Source organism: Antrostomus carolinensis, unplaced genomic scaffold (assembly GCF_000700745.2).
Source record: "Antrostomus carolinensis isolate BGI_N321 unplaced genomic scaffold, ASM70074v2 scaffold2614, whole genome shotgun sequence".
Lineage (NCBI taxonomy): Eukaryota > Metazoa > Chordata > Aves > Caprimulgiformes > Caprimulgidae > Antrostomus > Antrostomus carolinensis.
Window position 1 is genome coordinate 1 of NW_010312661.1, and position 22,642 is coordinate 22,642.

At 38.0% G+C, this 22,642-nt stretch overlaps 2 protein-coding genes across 2 annotated transcripts; one reads left to right on the top strand and one right to left on the bottom strand.

The window, feature by feature from the left end:
* Positions 1–1,105: 1,105 nt before the first annotated feature.
* On the top strand, positions 1,106–12,801 carry TUBE1 (tubulin epsilon 1; the record flags this gene model as incomplete). The annotated part of the gene is made up of 10 exons (XM_010167055.1): positions 1,106–1,158; positions 2,931–2,988; positions 3,553–3,668; positions 4,676–4,797; positions 6,121–6,308; positions 7,133–7,308; positions 8,061–8,201; positions 9,738–9,878; positions 10,748–10,922; positions 12,443–12,801. Coding segments are annotated over 10 exons (1,329 nt in total), but the record flags the coding sequence as incomplete, so codon positions are not given.
* Positions 12,802–14,301: 1,500 nt separating this feature from the next.
* CCN6 (cellular communication network factor 6) lies at positions 14,302–18,815 on the bottom strand (the record flags this gene model as incomplete). Its single annotated transcript, XM_010167057.2, has 4 exons — positions 14,302–14,583; positions 14,991–15,184; positions 17,889–18,131; positions 18,550–18,815. Coding segments are annotated over 4 exons (985 nt in total), but the record flags the coding sequence as incomplete, so codon positions are not given.
* Positions 18,816–22,642: the final 3,827 nt, after the last annotated feature.

Below are 22,642 nucleotides of genomic sequence, written 5' to 3' on the forward strand. Positions count from 1 at the left end.
AGCGCTGTATTTACTCGGTTTAACTAAGGCCTCTTCGTTGTGAGCAAAACTATCCCCAGGTTTTTGTGCAGTTTGACTAATGATCTCTAATTCAGCTCTCTCCAGCCTTTCTGCCTTGAGAAGCCCAGGGTGCCTCCCTACAGACAGGCGTTACCAGGTTTGGAGCAGTTAGTGAGAAGAGAGGGTGGTTCACTGCAGGTTCTTTGCCACTGGCAGCCAAGGAAAACGCAGCCCACCAAAGCCCACCTTTCTTATCCGTGCTAACACATGCCACGCAGTCAGTTACTGTACAGTTGTGCTCACCAAAAGAGCCATGAAAGAGGGCATGCCGAGTACCCTGAACAAAAATGCACCCTTCTTACCGTGACTGTAAAGATACTGTTTCCTGATAAGCACTGTATGTTAACAGATAACGATGAGCAGTCCTCAATTCCTTCTGCTGAAACAGCTGTAAAAAGGCAATGGATGAAGTTCATATATATATGGAGAGTCTCTTGGTTTTAAGGTTGTAGTGACTTCCAAATTCTGCTTCATCAGGTCATTAGGAGTAGTGTAAACAGTCTGTAAAATAATAATGTTAAAGTATTAAAACTCTTCAGGTCTCTTTAGCTTTATGGTGGGGTAAGTAATTTCCACGCCACCCATCAGCAGGGAGTTCAGGAATCAGTGATACAGTGTGATGTGCTTTCCGTTCCACAGACCTTCATGGGCATTAGTATCATGGGAACAGGTAGAACTGAGCATTGTATCAGTAATGAACTAAGTCAGCTAAACAGCAGCTGTTCACTTTAATAATTGCATTGAGATCTTCAGTAAAATCATAACGATTTAGAAATCAATTAAGACTAATTGTTTAATCCTGTGCTGGAAAGTTAATTTCCTAGTTACATCTTCCTGTCAGTTTTTAGTATCAAGCTGATGCTTTGATTAAAAGTTCTTTTTAGTGCTGATTAGAGCTACTCAGATTCAACATAGATGTTCACTCTCTATTGAGTGGGGAGGTTTGATTGGTGACCTTCAGAGGTCCCTTTCAACTTAAATTGTTCTATGAAAAAGCACTGAGAATTTCTGACATTACATCTTATGTCATGTTGTTTATTTTTAGAAAGGAATTTATGATGAAGCATTAAGCAGTTTCTTTAGGAACATAGATACAAGGTAAGCCTTCTTATCAAGCAGCTCATTAGTTTAACACAGTAGATCAGTAATTCTAGTATCTCCTCTTAACCTGAGTTTTCTCTTTTTCAGGTAATATTTAGTTAGTGCTAGAAATTTTTTTTTTTGTACTATCCCCAAAACACTATCTTTACATTTTCGTTTTAACTGTACTTACTTCAGTAGTTAAAGGTGTTGAAAGTGTTTGGGTTTGTTTTCCTTTCCTTCTGTCCCAAAAATGGACAGTCAGGATCTGATAGATTTTGCTGTTGTGAATCATGATCAAGCTGCCAAACCCTCTGAATACCAACTTAGCAGCATTTATTGAAGAGCTGTAAGAGGAACCACATACAAGGTAGGCAGAAAAGGTTGTGTCAGTTTTAAAATCCCTCTTGTCTGACTCATTTATGTTACACTGTTACACAAAGTGTGGTGGCTATGATTTTTTGTCTTTTCAAAGTTTGTCCAGCTTCCATTTCCTTCTGTCACGTGGCAAGGCTGCAGTACAGCATGCCATTTTAACTAAAATGGTATTGAAATACTAATTGCTTTGTCTCAAATTTTATCTCTTTGAAAGAACATGCATTGGATTTCATAATTCTCAGTCCTTTTGGGCATTTCTGACAATATCATTTTTGGTTTTTTTAACCAAGAAAATTTGGTTGTAAACAATGTCTGTGTTCCTGTATGTGCCAGATGAAACCACCAAATTTATAATGGACAGGTTGGCTGCAATAGAAACACCTCTTTTCTCTCTGTAAAGAGAAATGACTTCTCTCACTGAATACTGTAGAAATTTCAAGGAAGATTCTCTCACCTGTGAAACAGAAGAATGATTATTCAAATCTCGTCTTTTCCAGGAGCTGTTCATTTTCCCACTGAAACAATTCCCACTTTTAACTGTAGCCTTGAACCATAATTTAGTTAGGGAGAATCATTTTGAACTCTGTTGCTCTAGCTATGAGATCTTGGCCTTTTCTTATTGTTGTGGGGTTTGTTTTAATTTTATCAGAAATAACTACTTTACCTCCCCGGTCATTGCAAGTGTAAAACTCTGTCATAAAAGTGACAAACTTCGAATATCCCTGTTTTTTGTCTATGTTCAATATAGTTTGGCCAGACCAGAGTATCTCATCCTCTGAGTGCAGAAGCACCAGCATTCATTGCGGGGGGGAAAAAAATGTGATTGTACATAATACCTAGTCCCCTAGGCTGGCTCAGTACAACCAATCCTGGAAAAAAGGAAAATTAATCTATGTCAGCCCAGCATGATTTCTGAACTGGTAAATCTTAATGGCAAAATAAGTCAAGCACAATGCTGTGCTAGTGCAGTTATACAGCTTCCACACCTTGAGCAGCAGCACGGTGCTGTACGTCCCCCGTTGAAAAGCCAGTGGTGCTGTTTGGTGCACTGTGTTCCGTTATACGATGCAGACATAGCACATGCTATGCTAGGTAAAAGATAATCCTTTCAAGTTTTGGAAATGCTTATAGAATTACCCCAGAGCAGAGACTATATCTCAGAAGAAACTTCAATGCTTATCTTTTCACCTTCCAGAAGTGTTGTGTAGGGTGTTTATGATTGAGATTGTGTCCTGTAATTGCATTACTTTAGGGAATTATTAGGTCTTTCTTAGCAGCATGTTCAGGGTGTTCCCGTTTGTTCACATTCTAACAGTCCTCTGAAAAGGAAAGATTAAGGAGGGAATATTATTCTAATATATTGCCTTTTTTTCTGTTACGATTCTGAGCTTGGATTTTTTTTTTTTTTTCAGAAGTGGTGGTGATGGTCCTGATATTTACAAAGGAAAAATCTGCTCCTTAAAAGCACGAGTAAGGCAATCTGTAAAGGTCATTCATCTTACATTGCATATTTCCAACTGTGTAGGAATTTTCATAAGGTCCTTATAATTGCATATGGTTTTAAATACTATTTTGAGTAGTAAAATTTCTAACAGTAATTTTTATGATTCAGTAGAATAATGCAGTTTCCTTCCAGTCTTGTTGAGTAATTTAAGTTATAATTCTAATAAAATTATTGCAGATATTACCAACCAAGTTTTTATTTGAATTTTCTAAGGAGTTGGTTTCTTTGAGCCGCTTTAAGTGATTGAGAAGTAAGAAACTTGAAACATAAAAATGCTTTATTTTCTTCACTCCTAAGTATTGGGGCGAAATATTATAAAATTTTAACAAAATTACATTAATCAGCCAAGGTGGATCCAGTTGGTCTCCTAGTTAACAACTAAAAAAAAAAAAAAAAAAAAAAAAGGTTCTCTGGAACACAGTAGAAACAATATACCTTTTATATTGTAAATAATACTATATTTCTATGTGTGATTATTTTGAAGAGTGGTTTGCTTACTAACTGAATTTTAATTCTTTCCTTTCTCTAAGGCACTGTTGATTGACATGGAGGAGGGTGTGGTAAATGAAATTCTGCAGGGACCATTGAGGGATGTGTTTGATAGCAAGCAGCTTATCACAGATGTTTCTGGTTCAGGAAACAACTGGTGAGAACCTCTTCAGAAAGCGTTTCTTAGCAACTGATTAGATGGCATTTGAAAAGGGAAATTATAACAGTAGCTTTCTGGTTCATTCTACTGCACCTGGGGAGCTGCAGCATATTACCAGTAAACTTTGGAGTCACTATTGCCTGGAGGAGGGCTTTGAAAAGCCTTTGCAAAAGGGTAATTCTGCTGATATAGATACATCATTTTGACTATTTTTTTCTTCCTCTTTTTTGATTTTCTTTTTCAAAATAACATGCTTTTTATTTTTTTCTTTGGTATTCAGCTGCTTCCATAGCTCAGTTGAAGCCATAATCCAGTTTGAGACTGTGCAGCTAGTGTGGAAGTGAGATATATGAACAAATGCACTTCTGATTTCTAAGCACCACAGTGTCTGGCTTTGTACATATAAACTATATTACCTAAAAGAGAAATTCAGAAAAAGATTGATTTACATAGGGAATTCCAAATTGTCACCGAGACCTTAATGTGCCTCTAATGCTCAGTGCACTACAAACCGGAAAGCAAATCGTCAGCAGATGTACTGAAAGACAGTGCAATACAGGGATAAAGCATCCTGTAACTTCACCATCTAGCAGGCAAGTGTGTTGAAAATTAGCTGTTTGGGGTTTTTTAATTACTGGTAGCAGCTGCCTCGCATAGTACTCAAAGATCAGTACCTGTGTTACATAGGGACATCCTTATTAAGGAGTGTATGACTTTGGTTTCATAATTAGAATTTGATCATCCATTGTGGGAGTTTATTTCCTTATTGGTACAAAAATAACAGTGCACACTCCAAAGCTGTGAACGTAGGGCTACTCGCATCCTCAAAATTAAAACCATATCCTGACTCCCATGATGTAGTCACAGCTTGGCAGTGCTCACAAATTAGGTGTTGCACCCAGCTCTGAACTTTAAAATGTCAAGTAGGAGGAGTTAAAATTAAAAAATGAAAGACTGATTTATTGTTGGATTTTTTTCTGTTAAAGTACTTTTCATCTCCTCAGGGCTGTAGGTCATAAGCTATATGGCTGTCAGTACCGGGAAAACATTGTTGAAAAGCTGAGGAAAACTGCTGAACATTGTGACTGTCTACAGTGTTTTTTTGTAATTCATTCTATGGGAGGTGGTAAGTAATTTTTTTTCTGGTTAGTATGATTGCACCAGCCACAGATGAGAAGGAAAACCTGGATCTTGAAAAGATGATCAGTGTAATAATCTACATCATTCAGAATGCAGAATAAGAAGTTTAACACAGTCCAATTAGGTGGACCTGTAATTATTTATTAATTGTTTTGTTAGAGCACTGAGGAGCCCTAATTGTGAACTAAGTGCTACCCAGAACAAAAATATGACTAAAATTTTAAATACAAGGCAGTGGGTGGATCAAGACAGGTACCAAATACAGGGAAACACAGGTATTGCTGATAAGAAGGGAGAGTGGCCTCAGGACACCAACATCATTGTTGTAATCAAATTATTTTTAATCGTGAGAAAAGAGTTTTCTGAAAGGCTTTGAAGGAAACTTCTAATGTTGCTTGACTTCAGAAAAAGTTCTCTTTTTCTGTGTTCCTCCCACGTAATTCTCTTTAATCCAGGTTAGCTACTTTGTTAGTAAATTAGAAGGGCGAATCTCTTGCAGTGACAATTTTGTCATTACTGCGTTGCCACTAAGCCTTCCTCCCCCAGAAACATGGGGAGAGCGTGTTATGGTTCTGATATGGAAAAAGACACAGAAAATAACTCTTGGTATTGAAGCAAGAGTTTTGTCAAGGGCTGTTTTTGTGGCCATTTGCTTAATTTGAGAGACCTTGCCTACGTTGTTTCTGTTATTGCAGAAAATTGCTGTCTTGCTCATAGGTGCAATTGTCTGCTGCTGAGAACGTTAGCTGTCCAAGACAGAAAAAACACAGTTCAGTTCTTTGATTTGAACTCAGTGCTGTGTGCTTAGTGCTAGTAGGAAAAAAGCGTGTTTGCTGGGGAAAAAGGGTTGTTCTGTTTTCATTGAAGAATAGGAAAACTTTATAAAGAAACATCAAAGGGAAGATAAATAATTGTTTGGGCAGTTCAGTGTTTTAAAATAAATGTTTTATTTCAAAATTCAAATTAAAGATTTTAAAATAAGAAATAAAAATACTAGGTCAGAGAAATGTTGGCCTTTTGATTTGCAGAAATTTTTGAAATCGTATACTTCATCCTGTCTGGTATACTATGGGAAATACTTTTATCACTTAATTATTTTGCTGTCTGGGAAAAAACCTCCCTGCCTTAATTTACATCTGAGTAGCCTTCAGTGTCAGCCAAATGCTTCAGAAAATGTTCATTAATATATATAATTGAAAAGTTGTATGTTTCTAATAAGAAATAATGTTTCTAATATGTTTCAACTTAAAGCCTAAGATGACATGGGGAACCTTTTGTCTTCTCTCATTCTCTCTTCATTCATAATTAGGGACAGGATCTGGTCTTGGAACTTTTGTATTAAATTTGCTTGAGGATGAATTCCCAGAAGTATATAGATTTGTTACTGCAGTTTATCCCTCTGGTGAAAATGATGTTATTACTTCTCCATATAACAGTGTTCTGGCTATGAAGGAGCTTAATGAACATGCAGACTGTGTGCTACCAATAGAGAATGAAGTAAGAAATAACATTCTGTTTCTGTCAATTTCTTTTTTGTTAGACTGCACATAGGAAGTGTTTCTTCCTTCTGTGTATTGATTTGAGTACCAAGTCTTAAAAAGCGTAGTGTTATTTTTTAAAGTAATAATTGAAGTCCTAAGTCACTTGCAGGCTTTTGAAATTAATTAATATGGGTATCGTTAAGAGGTTGCTCTGCCCCTTCAAAGTAGTATAGAGTGAAATTTTTTTGTCTGTTTCAAGGTGAACAGTGAAAAGCTTCTATTTACTGAGTCTGAGAGTCTTATATTGTTTTAGCAATCAATTTATGCATAGTATTAGTAGAGTCCTGTGAGGGAAATGACTAACCACTCCAAATTCCCACAGACTTTACTGATTAATGGTATGGGCATCATGGGCACAACTGACCACACAAACAGCTAGACTAATTTAAATCTAACTTTGACTGTCTTGCTGTTTGCTTATGAAACAAGCCAGAGAAAATGGAATATATTTAGAAAATATACTTTGTGCTTTCACAGGAATTAGAAGAGTTTAAAATGTAATTTTAGAAGGTGACAGTTTTGAACAGTTGAATACAATTCAAACTTTTGAGTCAAGCTGTGTACATGTTCGTGACATCTAAGGAACAGACTTTTAGAAACACTTCAGTCAATTGGGATTGGTTAAATGTTGAACTTACATGTATCAAAAGTATAATCTCTGAACTAATAGTACCATGTCTTAGCTTTTTCTTTAAGATTAATTGAAATTAAAAACAGAGGTATTGAATTTAAAAGCTCTGTGCTCAAGACTTCTTGTACGCTTTTTTCCCCCTCTCAAAGTCTCTATTTGATATAGTTAATAAAATTCATCAGATGATCAATTCTGGGAAGCTGGGATCAACTGTGAAGCAGAACAGCTTGGTAACATCGAGTGCAAGCAGTGCAAAAACTGTACAAGAGAAGCCGTTTGATGCAATGAATAATATTGTAGCCAACTTGTTGCTGAACCTGACAAGGTAAAGTTACAGGTTATTCATCTGTAAAAGTAGTATTGGTAGAGGCGGTGTGTGCTGCAAATATGCAGGTCTGCATATTCATACTCAAATAATAATTGTTTTCCAGTTGATGGGAGAATTTTTAAGAATTTGTTACTAAATGTTAAAGTATTTGTAAGTATCCGGATTGCAGTGGTGTTGCTCTAGCCATGAGAGTCTTAGAACTGAAGAAACGGTTTATAGGCAGAAGGATATTGTCTTCCATTAATGCCCAGGGAGACTTGCCTTTCTAGGCCAGTTGTATTTTATAAATACCATCAGACCACTTTTGCTCCTGAACTGTCTATTGCTGCAAGAAACTCCTGGTGAAATACACTTCTGGAGCCTTGGCCTGCTTTTCTTTTAAACTGTTTGTCAGGAATGCTGAATCATGCATGTTTTATTGTTTTGTGATTGCCTGTTTGTTAAAACTGGTATTCAGCAGCTATGTTCCCTTACTGGAAAACAGTGCTAAGGACTACAGTGGGTAAGCCTAAAATCTCATTCTTGATGATTAATTACTCTATAATGAGAAGTGTAAGGAAATAAGATATAGCACTGTTACTGCCAAATGTGAAAGCTTAGTAATTATACATGAATAGTTTCTTGACCACTGTGTTGCTTTACTGTTTCATTATTGTGGGGAACAATTGGAAAATAGATACAATGAATGTTTACCTTAAAATAGTTTACTTAATTTGTAACAATTTTATAACAGCTTATTAATTTTTCAGCTCTGCTAGGTTTGAAGGTTCCCTTAACATGGATCTTAATGAAATCAGCATGAATTTGGTTCCATTTCCTCGACTTCATTACTTGGTTTCAAGCTTGACTCCTCTATATACATTGGCTGATGTTAATGTACCTTCTAGAAGGTGAGAAAAAAAATATTATGGAAACTTTACATTTGAAGCTTTATTTCTGATTCTTCTGTAGTTTTCACTTTAAAAATTCCATTCCATAGCAAAACTAAAGGTAGAATTTCTAAAAGTTGTAAGTCTGCCACACTTTCAAATTTGTCATGCTAATTTTGAGAACATACTTTGTCCCTTTTCTGTGTACTAGTTGAACAAGTAAACTTGAAACATATTTTTGTTATATCTGCTGAGAAATGTTTCTATTGGAAAAATGTATTACTTAAATGATAAATAGAACCCACTCCACAAGTTCTTTTCAGTAATAGTTTGCAGTTGACTCACAAAATACTGTAAAGACAAACATGCAATTAAATTAGACTCCTTGGGAAGTAATGGCACCTTCAGTCTGGAGATGCAGTGAGTCTATATTTAACAGCTTGTTGTAGCAATAACCTGATGCTTGTCAAATTTTGTGAGATGATTTATCCCATTGACATGGCAGAAAAATAATGTGGCAGTTGAAATAGATTTCACTGGTTTTGGTAAGTTCAGTCAGCAAAAGGTCAATAGAGTCATCTAAAGGTAAGTCATGGAAGTATGCAAAGCAGAGAAGAGGACAAGACCACCCCTTTTCTGCAATAGCAAGTTGTGACAATCAGTTGGATCTCTTGAAACCATTCCCTGAGGAGACAATACAGTGCTGGAGGGAAGGCAGCAGACTGCAGGGAGATGCTCAGTCAGTCGTGTTTCAGAATTAGGTGGGAATGGTAGTATTTTTGTCTCGTTTATTTAGTTATTTTTTAATAAGCAGATTGTGGCAAAAGTGATTTAAAAAAAAAAAAGTAGATATGATAGATGCAGAGAGTTTAGAACAAATAGAATAGCTTAGATGTTATGGGTCCATAGAGACCTCATGACACCATCTTTGATATCCCACAGTACAGTGGAACTTGCTTAAGGAGGTGAAGAGAGGAAGAATATGGTCTACTGTGTCATCTTTTAAAGCAGGCATACATGATAAAATCCTAATAAGTATAGTCTGTCTTATATCATTAATCAGAATTAATACAGCTATATGATTCATTGATCTGTTTAAATAGTAAAGTGTGACAGACAGATGATCAGTTCTGTAAGGGTCAGCAGCACTTTGGTATCCCTTGTCAAATCTTTCACAAGCAGCAATATTTTGAGTCTGCTCAAATTGTCTTATGACCAGAACCTCAAATATTTAATTCCTTTTACATGTTTTAATACTCTAAAATTTCCTTAATAAAGGTCTCTTAGTCTGTACAGTTGTCCGACTTCAGACTCAACAGTGGTTTGTAACATGAAGGTAGAAGAGAAGGAAAAATGGATCTGGTCTGTTTTTAAAAACTTCTAATGCAAACATACGTACATAAAAAGTTTTGAATCTTTTCTCCTGTCATTCTTGGTCCCAGGTTAAATGTACCTTTGTCTTCAGAATTTTATGGACCTTTAAACCCTGAAGGTGGGCATTCTGAACTTTCGTAGCCTGCTTTAGTAAGAGTAGATAACTGTTTTCTTTCCACCTAGGTTGGATCAGATGTTTTCAGATGCTTTTAGTAGAGATCATCAACTAATTCAAGCAGATCCAAAGCATAGTCTGTACCTTGCCTGTGCACTTCTTGTTCGAGGAAATGTACAGGTTTCAGACCTTCGCAGAAATATTGAAAGGTTTGTACTCTACACCAAGTAGTCATGGTATTTGTTGTTGAAACTTTTGTCAGTTGTTCAGGGCACTCTCACTTTTCATCTGAAGAATTTCAATACCAAATCAGTTTGCTCAGAAATATTTATCTTAATTTCAGGAGGGAAAAAAAATAATTTACTTAAGTTAGAGTAAGTCACAGGATACTTGGATTTCCAAATAAAGGGAGCTGACTAGATGTCCCTGTGCTGCTCCTCTCATTCTCAAAAATGCAAAAGAAAGCAAAGCCCAACCTTCCAAAGATCTCCTGGGGAATAGGTTCTTTGGTAGAAGTTTGTTTTTTCTGAATGGAAGCCTGCTCTCTTTCACGGTTACTATTGTGTAGATAGGGAATCATCCTTATTTTAATGATTCTGTATTGTTAACACTGTTTTCTACCTTTTACACTGTTGATCTATATAGTTGTAACAGGAAAGATGGGCAAGCTTCACATATGGGATGGATTTTACAGGCAGACAGGGACATGTGGGGAAAACTTCTGAGAAGCACAAGCATTTTACTTCCAAACTATAGGTATACTGATTGTCCCTGCACAGTATTGATCTGCTTCTCTCCTGAATCTCTGAGTGCTTGCTTTTACAGAAATAGATGTGTGTAACTTTACTTTTCAAACCCTGATACATTAAATTAAACAAAATCAGTGTTCGCAGTTTTAATTCAAAATACAGTATTTTAGTCTGAAGTCTGAAATGTCTTATTTAAAATGCTAGTTATAACTATCTGTCTTAGTCCTGAAAGCTTCAATGTTAACCTTTTCAGACTGTTTGTTAACTAAGGAGCTTTATTCTTTGTGTTCTTTGTTTTGCCGAGGTAACCGTAAATTTTTGTATCGCAGGTTGAAACCTTCCCTGCACTTTGTCTCCTGGAATCAAGAGGGCTGGAAGACTGGTTTGTGTTCAGTACCTCCTGTGGGCCATTCCCATTCACTTCTGGCTTTAGCAAACAACACCTGTGTGAAACCAACTTTTATTGAACTTAAAAACAGATTTATGAAGCTCTACAAGAAAAAGGTACAACTCTGTCATCATTATAACATCCGTAGCCACTGATCATTGACATCTTGTATTATTGGGAAACACGCCTTAGCATCACAAAGGGACTGCTTAAAAGTAACAGCCCAAGATTTTTATCTGTGTTGCCTATCAAGGAATCATTCCAACAGCAGCTTTGTAAAAAGGGTACACCCCTTATTAACCTGTACCTACCAGACAATATACTGACTTTCCTCAGCCATGAGGCAATATCTGTCAGATCTGCCTACCAGTTTGTATTGGCTGCCAGCTGCCCACCAAGCTGTTCTCTCCCCCTCCTGAGCAGGACAGGGGTAGAAAATGGGATGAAAAGCTCATGGGTCAAGATAAGGACAGGGAGATCACTCACTGATTACCATAATGGACAAAACAGGCTTGACTTGGGAAATATTAATTTAATTTATTGCCAATTAATAACAGAATAGGATAGTAAGAAATAAAACCAAAACTAAAAAGACCTCCTCCCTGCCCCAAGCAGCACAGGGGGATGGAGAATGGGGGTTGTGATCAGTCTACAACACTTCATCTCTGCCACCCCTTCCTCCTTATGCTTTTCCCCTGCTCCAGCATGGGGTCTCTCCCACAGGGTACAGTCTTTCATGAACTGCTCCAACATGGGTCCTTCCCACAGGCTGCAGTCCTTCAAGAAGAGACTGTTCCAGCATGAGTCACCCATGGGATCACAGGTCCTGCCAGAAAACCTGCTCCAGTGTGGGCTTCTCTCCACAGGCAGCAGTTCCTGCCAAGAGCCTCCTACTGCATGGATTCTCTGTGGGCCACAGATTCATTGATGCACATCCACCCGCTGCAGCATGGGGTCTTCCATGGGCTGCAGTGTGGACATCTGCTCCACTGTGGCCTTCTGTGGGCTGCAGGCGGGCAACCTTATCCACCAAGGCCTTCACCACAGGCTGCAGGGGAATCTGGTCCAGCACCTGGAACACCTCCTTCTCCTGCTTCACTGACCTTTACAGGGCTGTTTTGCTCGCACTTTTCTCACTCATCTCTTTCACAGCTGCTACACACCATTTTTTTTACCCCTTCTTAAATAAGTTATCACAGAGGCACTCCCAGCATCCCTGATGGGCTCAGCTTTGGACAGCAGCAAGTCCATCTTGGAGCCAGCTGGCATTGGCTTTGTCCAACATGGAGGCAGTTCCTGGTATCTTCTCACAAAAGCCACCCCTGCAGCCCCGCACTCATCTCTGCTACCAGAACCTTGCCATGTAAACCCAATACCCAGTTTGGTCAGATGTACCCAAGAAGACAGAATATGAAAAGATGGATGTGTAAGAAATCAGTAATATTGACTGATTCTGTAGGGGATTGTACTAAATTGAACAAGTATTTAAACAAGGGATGTCATGATATAAGTCTTTAAATCTACTTTCTACAGTGCTTGCACTCCGCTCGTCACTGCAGGCTAAATGATACTTATTGAGCCAAAGGAATTGGGTTCCAAGAAAAAGGGTAATACTGAATTCTTTGTATTCTTACAGGCTCACCTTCACCATTATCTGCATATAGATGGGATGGAGCAAAGTTGTTTTTCTGAAGCCATATCATCTTTGTCTGACCTAATAGAAGAGTACAATGAACTGGATGCCACAAAAGGTGGGCCTAGAACAGATCCATCAAGACTGAAGATAGCTGTGTAAAGCAGGAAGAACTGATTTTAAAAGGAAAAAAAAAATCCCCTAAGCAGCCAACCACTTCAGTTAACCAGAGTGAGTTGCAATGTGCCTAGCTGTTGTCGTTCCAAGGTGAGACGGGGACAATGGCTTCCTCAGCGCTCTGAAAGGTATCATACTAAGTGAGAGGCACAGCCTGTAAGAAGGATTTGAAGGCATCTAATTATGTTGGATATCAGTAATTCCTGTCTTTCTAACTGTAGAGTAAATTGGCGTACCATATGCCGTAAAGAGAAGAAACAGAGGTTGTAGCAGCCAAAAAAATTAGTTCTTATCTCAGACTTTGAGCTTATGGTAAACTAAAGGCAGGCCTTGCTTCAAAGAAAGATTGCTGTTGCTAGATTTCTTTTTTAACAAAAGGAAGTCCACATAGTCTTTTCAAAGATGAAAGAAGCCTCTCATGAAACTGGTTTCTTACACTTTGCAGGATAGTAGTCATTTCAGAATGCTCTAAGCTGTTTCCGTAGCTTTAATATTTTTGCTCCCATGTTGTACTTGGCTGTATGAGAGCATTCCGAGTTGATGGAATGAAACAATTGCCAATGAAAATTAGCAATATCAGAAAATTCAACAAAATACATTGTTTCAAGTATTATACTTGGAGTATTAATTAATATATTTTAGTGATTCATATTCATGAATGCTGAGTTGCACTTGATAATGAGATAATACAATATACCTCTGAGCAAACCATGCACTTATAATGAAGTTTTAATGACTGTTTGGAGAACAAAGTTTATATGCTTAAAAGAATGTAAGTAAAGTAGATATTTTAATATTTATAATTACCAGGGTAAGTAGATTTTTATATTACAGTAAAAACTTTTACAAAATAGAACGTACAGCTATTTCCAGTTGTTTGCCAGCCTTGACTGTGGTAGAACAGCAAGACTAGTGAGCTGTTAGATATTGCAATGGATCAATACAATGATTTCTTAAAGCCTGAAGTCTTTCTAGCAGAGTTGGAGTGGGTGTATAAACAAGCACAATTTTCAGTGTATAAGTCCAGAAGTATTCAATAAAACATAGTGACAACAATTGTTGAGAGATTTTTTTTTAAGAAAACATTTCTAAAAATAATTTCCTTGAAATGTTGCATGTGTTATCTGCAGATGCTGTCTTATTTGTTCCTTTACAAGTGTATTGTTTATATTCACAACACCAGAGAAAGATTATCTGCTGAGCTTAAAGTTGACTCTTCCTGTTTGAAATCACATTGGTGTGTTTTACTGTTGCAGACACATAGTAGTAAAAAATGTTAATTTGAGAATCAAGAATGATAGATGAAGTATTACAGGGTAATATATTTTTTTCTAATAGGTTAATCGGAGCATCTGTGAGTTTACATGTATTTGTCTTTGTGGGCAACAACTTGTTACAGTGGGGTACGAAGCTGGCATGCTGTGCCTTTTTAATTCCCAGAAGTTCTTGTTTTGACAATACCGGTGTTATATACATCCTTCTCAAGAATGTACTTCCATATATGAAAACAATCAGGTTTAAAAAGATCCACTCTTACTTGCATTTTCCAGACACAGTTTAAAAAACTTAATATCCGCATATGTAGTTTCACTATAAACATTGCCGTGGTAGAGGGTGACGCTCACTCTTCAGGGTGTGAATGTGCTGTTGTGCTCTCAGGATGTTACAGTCAATGGTGTAATTTGTCATAAAATTTTGAGTTCAGAAAATATATCTCCTGGAGCACTGCACATCTTCTGACATACACACGATGTTATCCACATCAACTTCCACTTAAAGAAGCCTTCATTGGGGCACTGAAACTGCACAGTGATCATTTTGGACTTGTTAGGTATGCAGCACCTCTTGTCCAAGCACACCCCACAGAAAGTTAGTTTGTAGCTTTGAGTAGTTGAGCATCCAGAAAAAACTAGTTTCTCTGCTGTAGGAAGCTGGAATGTTGGTTGACATGTTTTTCCTTTTGGAATCTTTAATATAAAAACAAAGAAAAGCTTGAGGTTTTTACACATTAAAAACAGAACATTTAAGAAAAAAACTGCAACGCTTACATAGAAATATCTTGGAAATTTCTCCTTCTGCAAGCTGACTTATTTTTCTTTACCAGTCAACAAACAGAAAATATTTTCTGAGTGAGCACCAGGACAGCACTAACAGCACTTATATTTCAGGACATTATATTGGGTTTTTTTAAATTACACATCTGTAGTTTACTGTTGAAACTTGAAGATTGAAGGTAGGAAACAGAAGAGTTATTTTAAAACCCTCAAAAAAAGGAAGAAGTAATTTTATATTGGTTGTTGCTAATACATCCATTTTTCCATTACTTTGAGTATTTTCATTTTCTATTAGGAAGTCATTTTACATTAGAAAGTACCTTTATTGTCTTCAGTATATCAGCCAGACAAGGCTGGATGATGCATAATCTCTTTTCTTTTTTCATTTCACATTTTCTGTTGTCGTTGGTCACTCTGCTGGACATGCCTACGCCACAGGTCCTGGAACAGGCTGTCCAAGGAGTTGCCTGTACTAGGCACTTTTTCTTCAAGACTAGTGGTAAGCTTCTGTAAGCTAAGACACAGCAATATATTATTTATGCAGCAGAACAGCCCCAAAAGGATTAATTGAAAATAAAAGGATAAGCATTTGATTTCTGTTCATGAAGGTGCTTTTGTAGGTAAATCTAAAAATGAGGCATAAAAAGAAGTCATACACAAGCCACCTGAGCTGCTGGTAGTTTTTACTGACACTGCATACTCAGATCCTAGCAAGGACTATGGAATTGCATGTGTTGTGTGATCCTCCAGTTTAATGTGATGCAATAGAAGTGTTATGTGGAGAAAGTTATTTGTGGAATTTTTATGAAATTTCTAGAATGGAAGAGACACTGAAAATTGTTTAAGGCCCAGCATCACTTGAAAAGGAGTGCTGCAAACATTACTCTTGGTTTCTTTGTAGATACAGTGAAGGCTTTAAATTTTGTATTGATAAGTAAAATTTTGCAGTCACATCTAGATATTACCAAAAAGCCTGTTTTCTGATGGATTGGGGCTGGATTAGGTGGAGTATACTTGAAAAAATAAAATTGCAGTGCAAATGTTAATGATAAAACTGCAAAAAAAAACCAAAACCTGTGCATTTAGGTAAGAGCACAAGCAGAATTACAAGAGTAGCTGGAAAGTAAGCAGCAATTTAAATACTCCATTGCAGCAAGCAGATTGAAAGCCTGTCACAGATCTGCAACAAATAAAGTGAAGTTAAATAGGCATTTATACTTGGTATGTTTTTAAAGTATGACCTAGGTACATTCCTGTGTGTCTAAATTAGGTAAATAGAACTGTGAAGGAAAGACAGAAAACAAAGCAAGAGCAGTGAAATGAAACTTGGCACTTGTTATGCACACTAACAGGAAAAAGACTTTTTGAAACAAGTATTGGCCCATTGAGCCATTCATGCACAAGCTGACACGATACGTCTGCTGTGCTGCAGAAGGGAAGGGGGAAGACCTCACTTTGAAACAAAAATTTCAAGGTGCTCTTCTTCAGAGGGTTTGTATCACCTGAAGAATAGCATCCTTCAGCACTCACCACAGGGACAGGCTGTTGGGTCCCTGAACCAAGGCAAATAGGAAGTGTGCTTTGCAAGCTGAGTGTCTTTTCTCAAGGTTATGTCACACAGTTGATTCAAATTCCTGAATCAATGCTGTGAGGTGCAGTATTTCGGTCAGTGACAGAGTTATTGAAGGTTGGACTTCAGCTTTTGGATCTGCTGAAGCACTACAAAGTAAGTGGCTTAATGCTGTTCTCCAGGTATCTGAAATGCAGCTCCCCAACTGATATTTCATGGGGTCAGATGGTTTGGCTGCCGTTGTTTTCAAGGTGTTATGTTCTCTCTTTGATCAGATTAACAATGTTCTCTAGAAATTGTCTCTTCATTTGAAGTCAGTCGCCTTACCGAGTATGTGTTTATATGCAGCATTAAGTTTATTTCTGTAAAAAGGCTTTGATACTAGTTATAGGTATTGTATCAGAATTTTGATGTAAAGATGAGCTTTTTATACAAGTTAGCAAATTTTTTTTGCTAACTTGTATAACAACTGCTAACATATTAAAAGTTGTCCAAGCTGAACTTCACATTTTGTAAGTGGGTCTGTTTATCTGCAGATTGACTTATGTGTGTCTGCTTATTTATTCAGCAGTCTTTTATGAAGGTTTTCTGATTAGCTTTGCAATCCTTCTAGTTTTATTTTATTGATCCATGATGATGATTCAGGCCATAATTTCCTCACAATTCAAGCTACCACCAAATAAATGGCTCAGCTTTCTGTTACCCACATGAGTTGTAACGAAGATGAGTGCAACCGTGGAAAGTTGCACAGGGAAGGAGACAGCACAAGAGCAGGCAGCAGTGGCCAGGGTAAGCCCAGGATAGCGGCTTCTGGCAATGGTGCTTCCTTAAAGTGAAAAAGGACTGCAGTGTTAGCAGCAGAGTAAGAGTGAGGTTAAAGGGGATATCAGCTGACCCTGGCAGAACTCCATGGATAAGTTTGTGTGCGCTTTTGATCAGTCTGAAAAGAGAAGAAATTGGAAGGAGCATTGTCCTTGCAGTGACCTGAAATCTTGTGAGTTCAGGAAAGCCACTAAGGCAGTTTTTGTAATTTTCTGCTTTCTGTTGAAAGAGGCCTGCAACGTGTTCATGTATGTATGTGAAAACCAAGACTCCCTACCACCACAAAGCAGGAGAAAGTGAGGCAGCTCCCAGGTTGTGAAATGACTGTCCACCAGCAGCCCTAATTGGTCTTTATCTGTTGAGTAGTAAACCTCTGCTGAAAGATAGGTTGAATCACGGAATGGTAAGGGGTGGAAGGGACCTCAGGAGATAATCCAGTCCAACTCCTCTGCCAAAGCAGGTTCACCTAGAGCAAGTTGCACAGGAAGGCTTCCAGGCAGGTTTTGAACATCTCCAGAGATGAAGACTGCAACCTCTCTGGGCAGCCTGTTCCAGTGCTCTGTCACCCTCACAGTAAAGTGAAGGTACCCTTGGCCAGTTCCCTGGTGACAGAAGCCAAAAAGCTTTTTGCTTTTCATATTCATCAGGTTTAGATAAAAGAATCTGTGACATAAGAGAAGTAATTGGGACAGACCTGTCACCCTGGCAGTGGCCTTCAGCAAGAACTGAGAAATTGGCCGTGTGCTGCTGGCCTAGCTGCTGCAGCCAGGGACACTAAATGCCGCAAGTCATGCGCAGAAAAGTTTACCAGTGTAGCCAAGCCCACCTGACATCAGTCTGTAGTTTGTTGATTGAAGCTGCTTGTGCTGTCCATGCCCACAGGTGGATTGTCCAGTCTTCTTTCTGTCCGTGACCCTGGCGCAGGGACTTGCTGCTAATCTTGGTGTGAATACAGGTGTACATCCAATTGCACCACTGACACACAGGCACTTATAAAGTGGGCTAGGGTGGAAGGTCTGCCCGTTAAGATAATAAACTCCATTGAGTTCACATCCTACAGCTATCAGATCTGCAAATGACAAACAGCAGTTACAGACACAGGAGGAGGATGTGGTTCCCACTTAAGAGCATTAAAATGTGATCAGCCTTTACTGTACCCACAGCTTTGAGTTGTACATCTTTTTTTTTTTTGTATTTGCGCTCAGTGATAACTACAGCCACCTGACTTTAAATTGGTCATCAACACGTCTGCAAATAACAGGCTTGTGGAAAATGACCTGATTTCACTCACTCATGTTCAGGCAAGTTTAAAGACAGTCCCAGGCCTAACCCAGATTCTCTAACTGAGCAGTTGAAGTCTGAATGGGGATAAATTGCCTAGCACACAGCTGTGCAGCACCAGCAAGCAGAGGTTTCCTCCAAAACCATTCACCTGCGTGGTCCCACCCTCCTGGATTTCAAGAAGAGAACATAAAAGAGCAACTTACATGCACACACGCCTGTTTCATACCTAGGCTTGTCTTCTGAGTAGTCACAGTAGAGGCCTTTGTGGGGATCACAGACGTCTGCTTCATTGCAGGTCTCTCCTGATTGCTTGGCACAAACCTTACAGCAGCCACAACCATCCTTCACCAGGCTTACTCCAGGGGTGCAGTTTGGCACAGGTGGGCATCTGCATGGCCAGTGACAAAGCTCCTTGCGCTGGTGGACTTCACCAGTTTCTGAAGGTTTTTCTCCAAGCTTCACTGGTGGGCTGTGGAAAAACTTACGCACAGTGGGATATTTTGAGAGCTGAATGCATTATGCATAGTTGACATAGCATAAAATGAAGTTGGAATGAAAAAAAAACGGTGAAGTTTTATGAAGACATTTAACATTTCTTATCTCACCGGATACAAAAAGTGAGATGCTGTGAGGTTTGGGTAGGAGACAGAGGACCAATTTCATCAGTGGCTGCCATGTAGTGAGGTGTCATTCCACTGGTGAGCGTGGCCTACTGTTTTTATGAAATACAATTCACAGCTCTTTCCTTTGCCTTCAATAGAATAAAACCTGTAGTAGAGCTTAAGTAGGGAAAAAAGTGTTTTAAAGTAGATGGTGGATTTATTTTAAATATTCCTTCCCACAAACCTATCAAATTAATTATCTTTTGATTCTTCCCACTGTTTGATAGCCAGCCACTGCCCTGTGTGCCACTTCTGATGGCAAAAGCCTTTTAAAATAGTAAACATCTTTTGAGCGTTGCTTTTGCTACCAAATCTGAGTAGCTGTTTGGGAAGGAGCATTATAGTATTCACAAATTCTCTTGTGCTAGATACAAGAATTGAAACCTAACAAGGGGGGCGAGTAGCTGCACTGAGCTTAATAGATTGTTTTTTAAGAGTTGCACGAGTGTTCATTGAATCCAGGGCTTACAGGGCAAAGACGTTTCTCTAGAAGAGATTTGTATCAGCAGTAGGAAGTCAAGATCTAGCCAGAATTTACTGTTTTCTACATTCTGTCTCAGAATTAATGTCTTTTTTTTCTTTTTTTTTTTTTTTTAAGAAAAAGATGTCCTAAGTAATTTTTGATGGGTTTATTTTCCTGAGGCATGGGGAAAGATTACGTCAGCACAGTGTGAAAGGATTTATTTGAGATAGCTATATTCGCTCGGCTTTTTTGAAGAACTACATGTAAAACGTAACAGTTTAGATCTTAGCATTAATTTTTCATTCTGGTGATTTCAGCAGAAATGCAGATCATTCATTACAGATGGCTGGATCCATAGTTAAGTGGGGGCACGCACAGCACTTGGTCACTAGTACAGTGTAAGGCTTGAGAGCTGCTTTCATCGAGCAGCTCTGCCCAAAGAGCAAGACAAGATCCAGCCCCTCATCAGGTGCCAGTAACACCATCTAGCTTGCAGAAAAAAGAAAAAAAATATGTCATAGATCTTTTCTGGAACCATGAAGCCCCACCTGTGAGTTTCTCTCTGTTCCTCCAAACTGCAGGGCTCTACTGATGTAGAAACAACCTCCAGCAGAGATGCTAAGGGAAAGCTGGGGAAGGGGTTGTTCTGCTGGGTTTCCTTTCAGTTCAGCTTTCAAACTGAAAGTATCTGCAGAATTCAGCATTTCACACGTCGTATCACATGAAAGCTCTTGCAGCATAATTGAGCCGGCCTAATTGCATACAGCAGTAAATGACCTTTTAAAAGGCTTTTTTCTACCACTAATTTCCATTTTTCACGGTCATTTACAAATATACTTACGATATCTTAATCCACAGCTACTAATGAAGCTCCAAAGTAGTAGCTTTCAAGCTCCTTTGGCTGAATGATTTTTAAGATACATATTAATTCACAGAGGCGATTCATATAATAAACGAATATTAAACAATGTCGTATGGTATTCTGTGCAGCATGCAGAAGATAGTTTCATAAATGTGTTATTTTCTTAACCATTTTCTAATACAGGATTTCTTCTAATAATTTTTACCAAAATGCAGCAATAATATAGAAACAACTGACTTAGGTATACTTTTTTTAGGCAGCTAAGCCTTTCTCATAAACTGTAATGTTAATTTGATGAACGTGTGCATTGCAATGTAAAGCTACTTAAAGGCTTGTTCTGGAAAAAAGGTACATGGAAAACAGGTGTTCCTGTACATTTAGCAGTGCTTAAGACTGTATGGTTACTTTAGGAAACTCACTTTCTTGCTACTTTTATACTTTTTAAACACAATCTTATTAGGAATTTGGCCATGTACCAGCTCTATGAGGTTATGTGGCTTAAATCAGATACTGTATTTCAAAATGGGTATGTGTAGCAGGAAATAACCTGTGTGCTTTGACAAGTATGTTTAATTTGTATTACAAATTTAAATGTAATTTAAATCTATAGAATTCTACCTAAGCAAGTGATTTTTCTCTCCTTTTATGGAAAAATGTCAACTGAAATGTGTGACACTACAAAGCTTGCCGGTAAGAAAAACACTATCAGGCAATTATCTGACAGTTCTAACTGTGGAATTACTGAAAAGCTCAGTCTGCTTGAAAAATCTTCAAAAATCTATTAAGCTACAATGAAAATTTAAATTTTCCTTGTAAAGTTTACAGGCCAAATATTTTTCTAATTCTTGCTTCCCAAAGTTTCCATACCAAACCTATCCACCTCACACAAGCCTACTGCATACTTTTCTTGATCCTATGGGCAGACCAGAAAATGAGACCATTGTGTAGGAACTCTTCATGTGGTGTTGTTTGTTTTCTTATGTTTTAAAGATTGAACAAGGTCTGTATGGCGTAAACAAGCAAATAGCAAAAGTAGGTGATGTATTGTTGCTAACGTTTGATTATCTTTGGCTTTAAATATATAGAAAGTTAGCAGAGGGGGACAGTATTTTGAAAATTCTCCATTTGACATTTGATCATAAAGGAAAAATACACTGTGTGCCTGTAAAGTGGAATTTCAAAATTAAGTAAATAAATAACGAAATTGGCCTTTGACACAAATACTTTCAGCAAAAGCTATCACTTAAAATTTTCTCGTAAGAGACAAAGCATAACATAGCCCAAGTGCCTTTCTCATTTGTAAAACTAGCCTGAAGTCAGATCACTGGGTATATATATATATATGTATATATATATATATCTATATATCTGGAATATGAGCATGGAGAAACGTTTACTTTCTTACTGCATCAGATAACCAGTAGTGCTTATATATATTTTTTTGTAAAAAATAAAAAAATAAAAAAAGAAGCAGCAAGGTCACTGACAATTTAAGCTTCCCTAGCACTTTTTTTTTTTTCCCACAGAATCGTATTGACGTACAGATTAGAGAGAAAAAAATACCAAAATCAGGACCGACGCAGTAAATAAGCTGCAAATGAAATTTACTTAGGAGTAGGGAATGGCTCCTTATTCTTTATAAGGAATTTGCTTCTCTGAAATTTATTTTGTCATTAAGCAAATAAAAACTTTAACCTGGGACAGGCTGAGGAAGGGAGAAATCTTTTTCTTCTTTTTAATGAACTTACCTGTTGTGTACAAGAGATGATGAAGATGGTGGGGAAAAGGAGCCACCTCATGTTCTTGCACATTCAGAAGTGAAACTGGGAGATAGGGAACAGCCTGAGCTGTGTCAGAGGAAGCACTGAACACAAAGCTCTCCTCTGTCTCCCTTGCCAACCCTACTTTCCCCAGCACATGCACAAACACATACACACATTCACACTTGAAATTCTCCACTTCATACAGAACCAGCTTCACACTGAAATTTCCAGCTGATCTTTTCCCTGCCTGGTGCTAGAATATGGATTTTCACACTCTGCTTGATCCCATCCAGCTGCTTGAGCAGATTCTGCCTGACTTAATTGAGGTCGGGTGGGGTGACATCTGATTCTTAAAATCTTACTGCTGGAAATGAAGTGTTATTTTTAACTTGTCTTTAAGTCCATATTATAGGAATTCCTGAAATCTGAATGGCAGAGCTGCAAATGTCTGCATTTTTGAGGCAGAAAACACAAAGTTTCTTAACATTTCTAATGTATTATGCCTAGCAAAATCATAGCATAAAAATTAACACCATCAGTGCATGC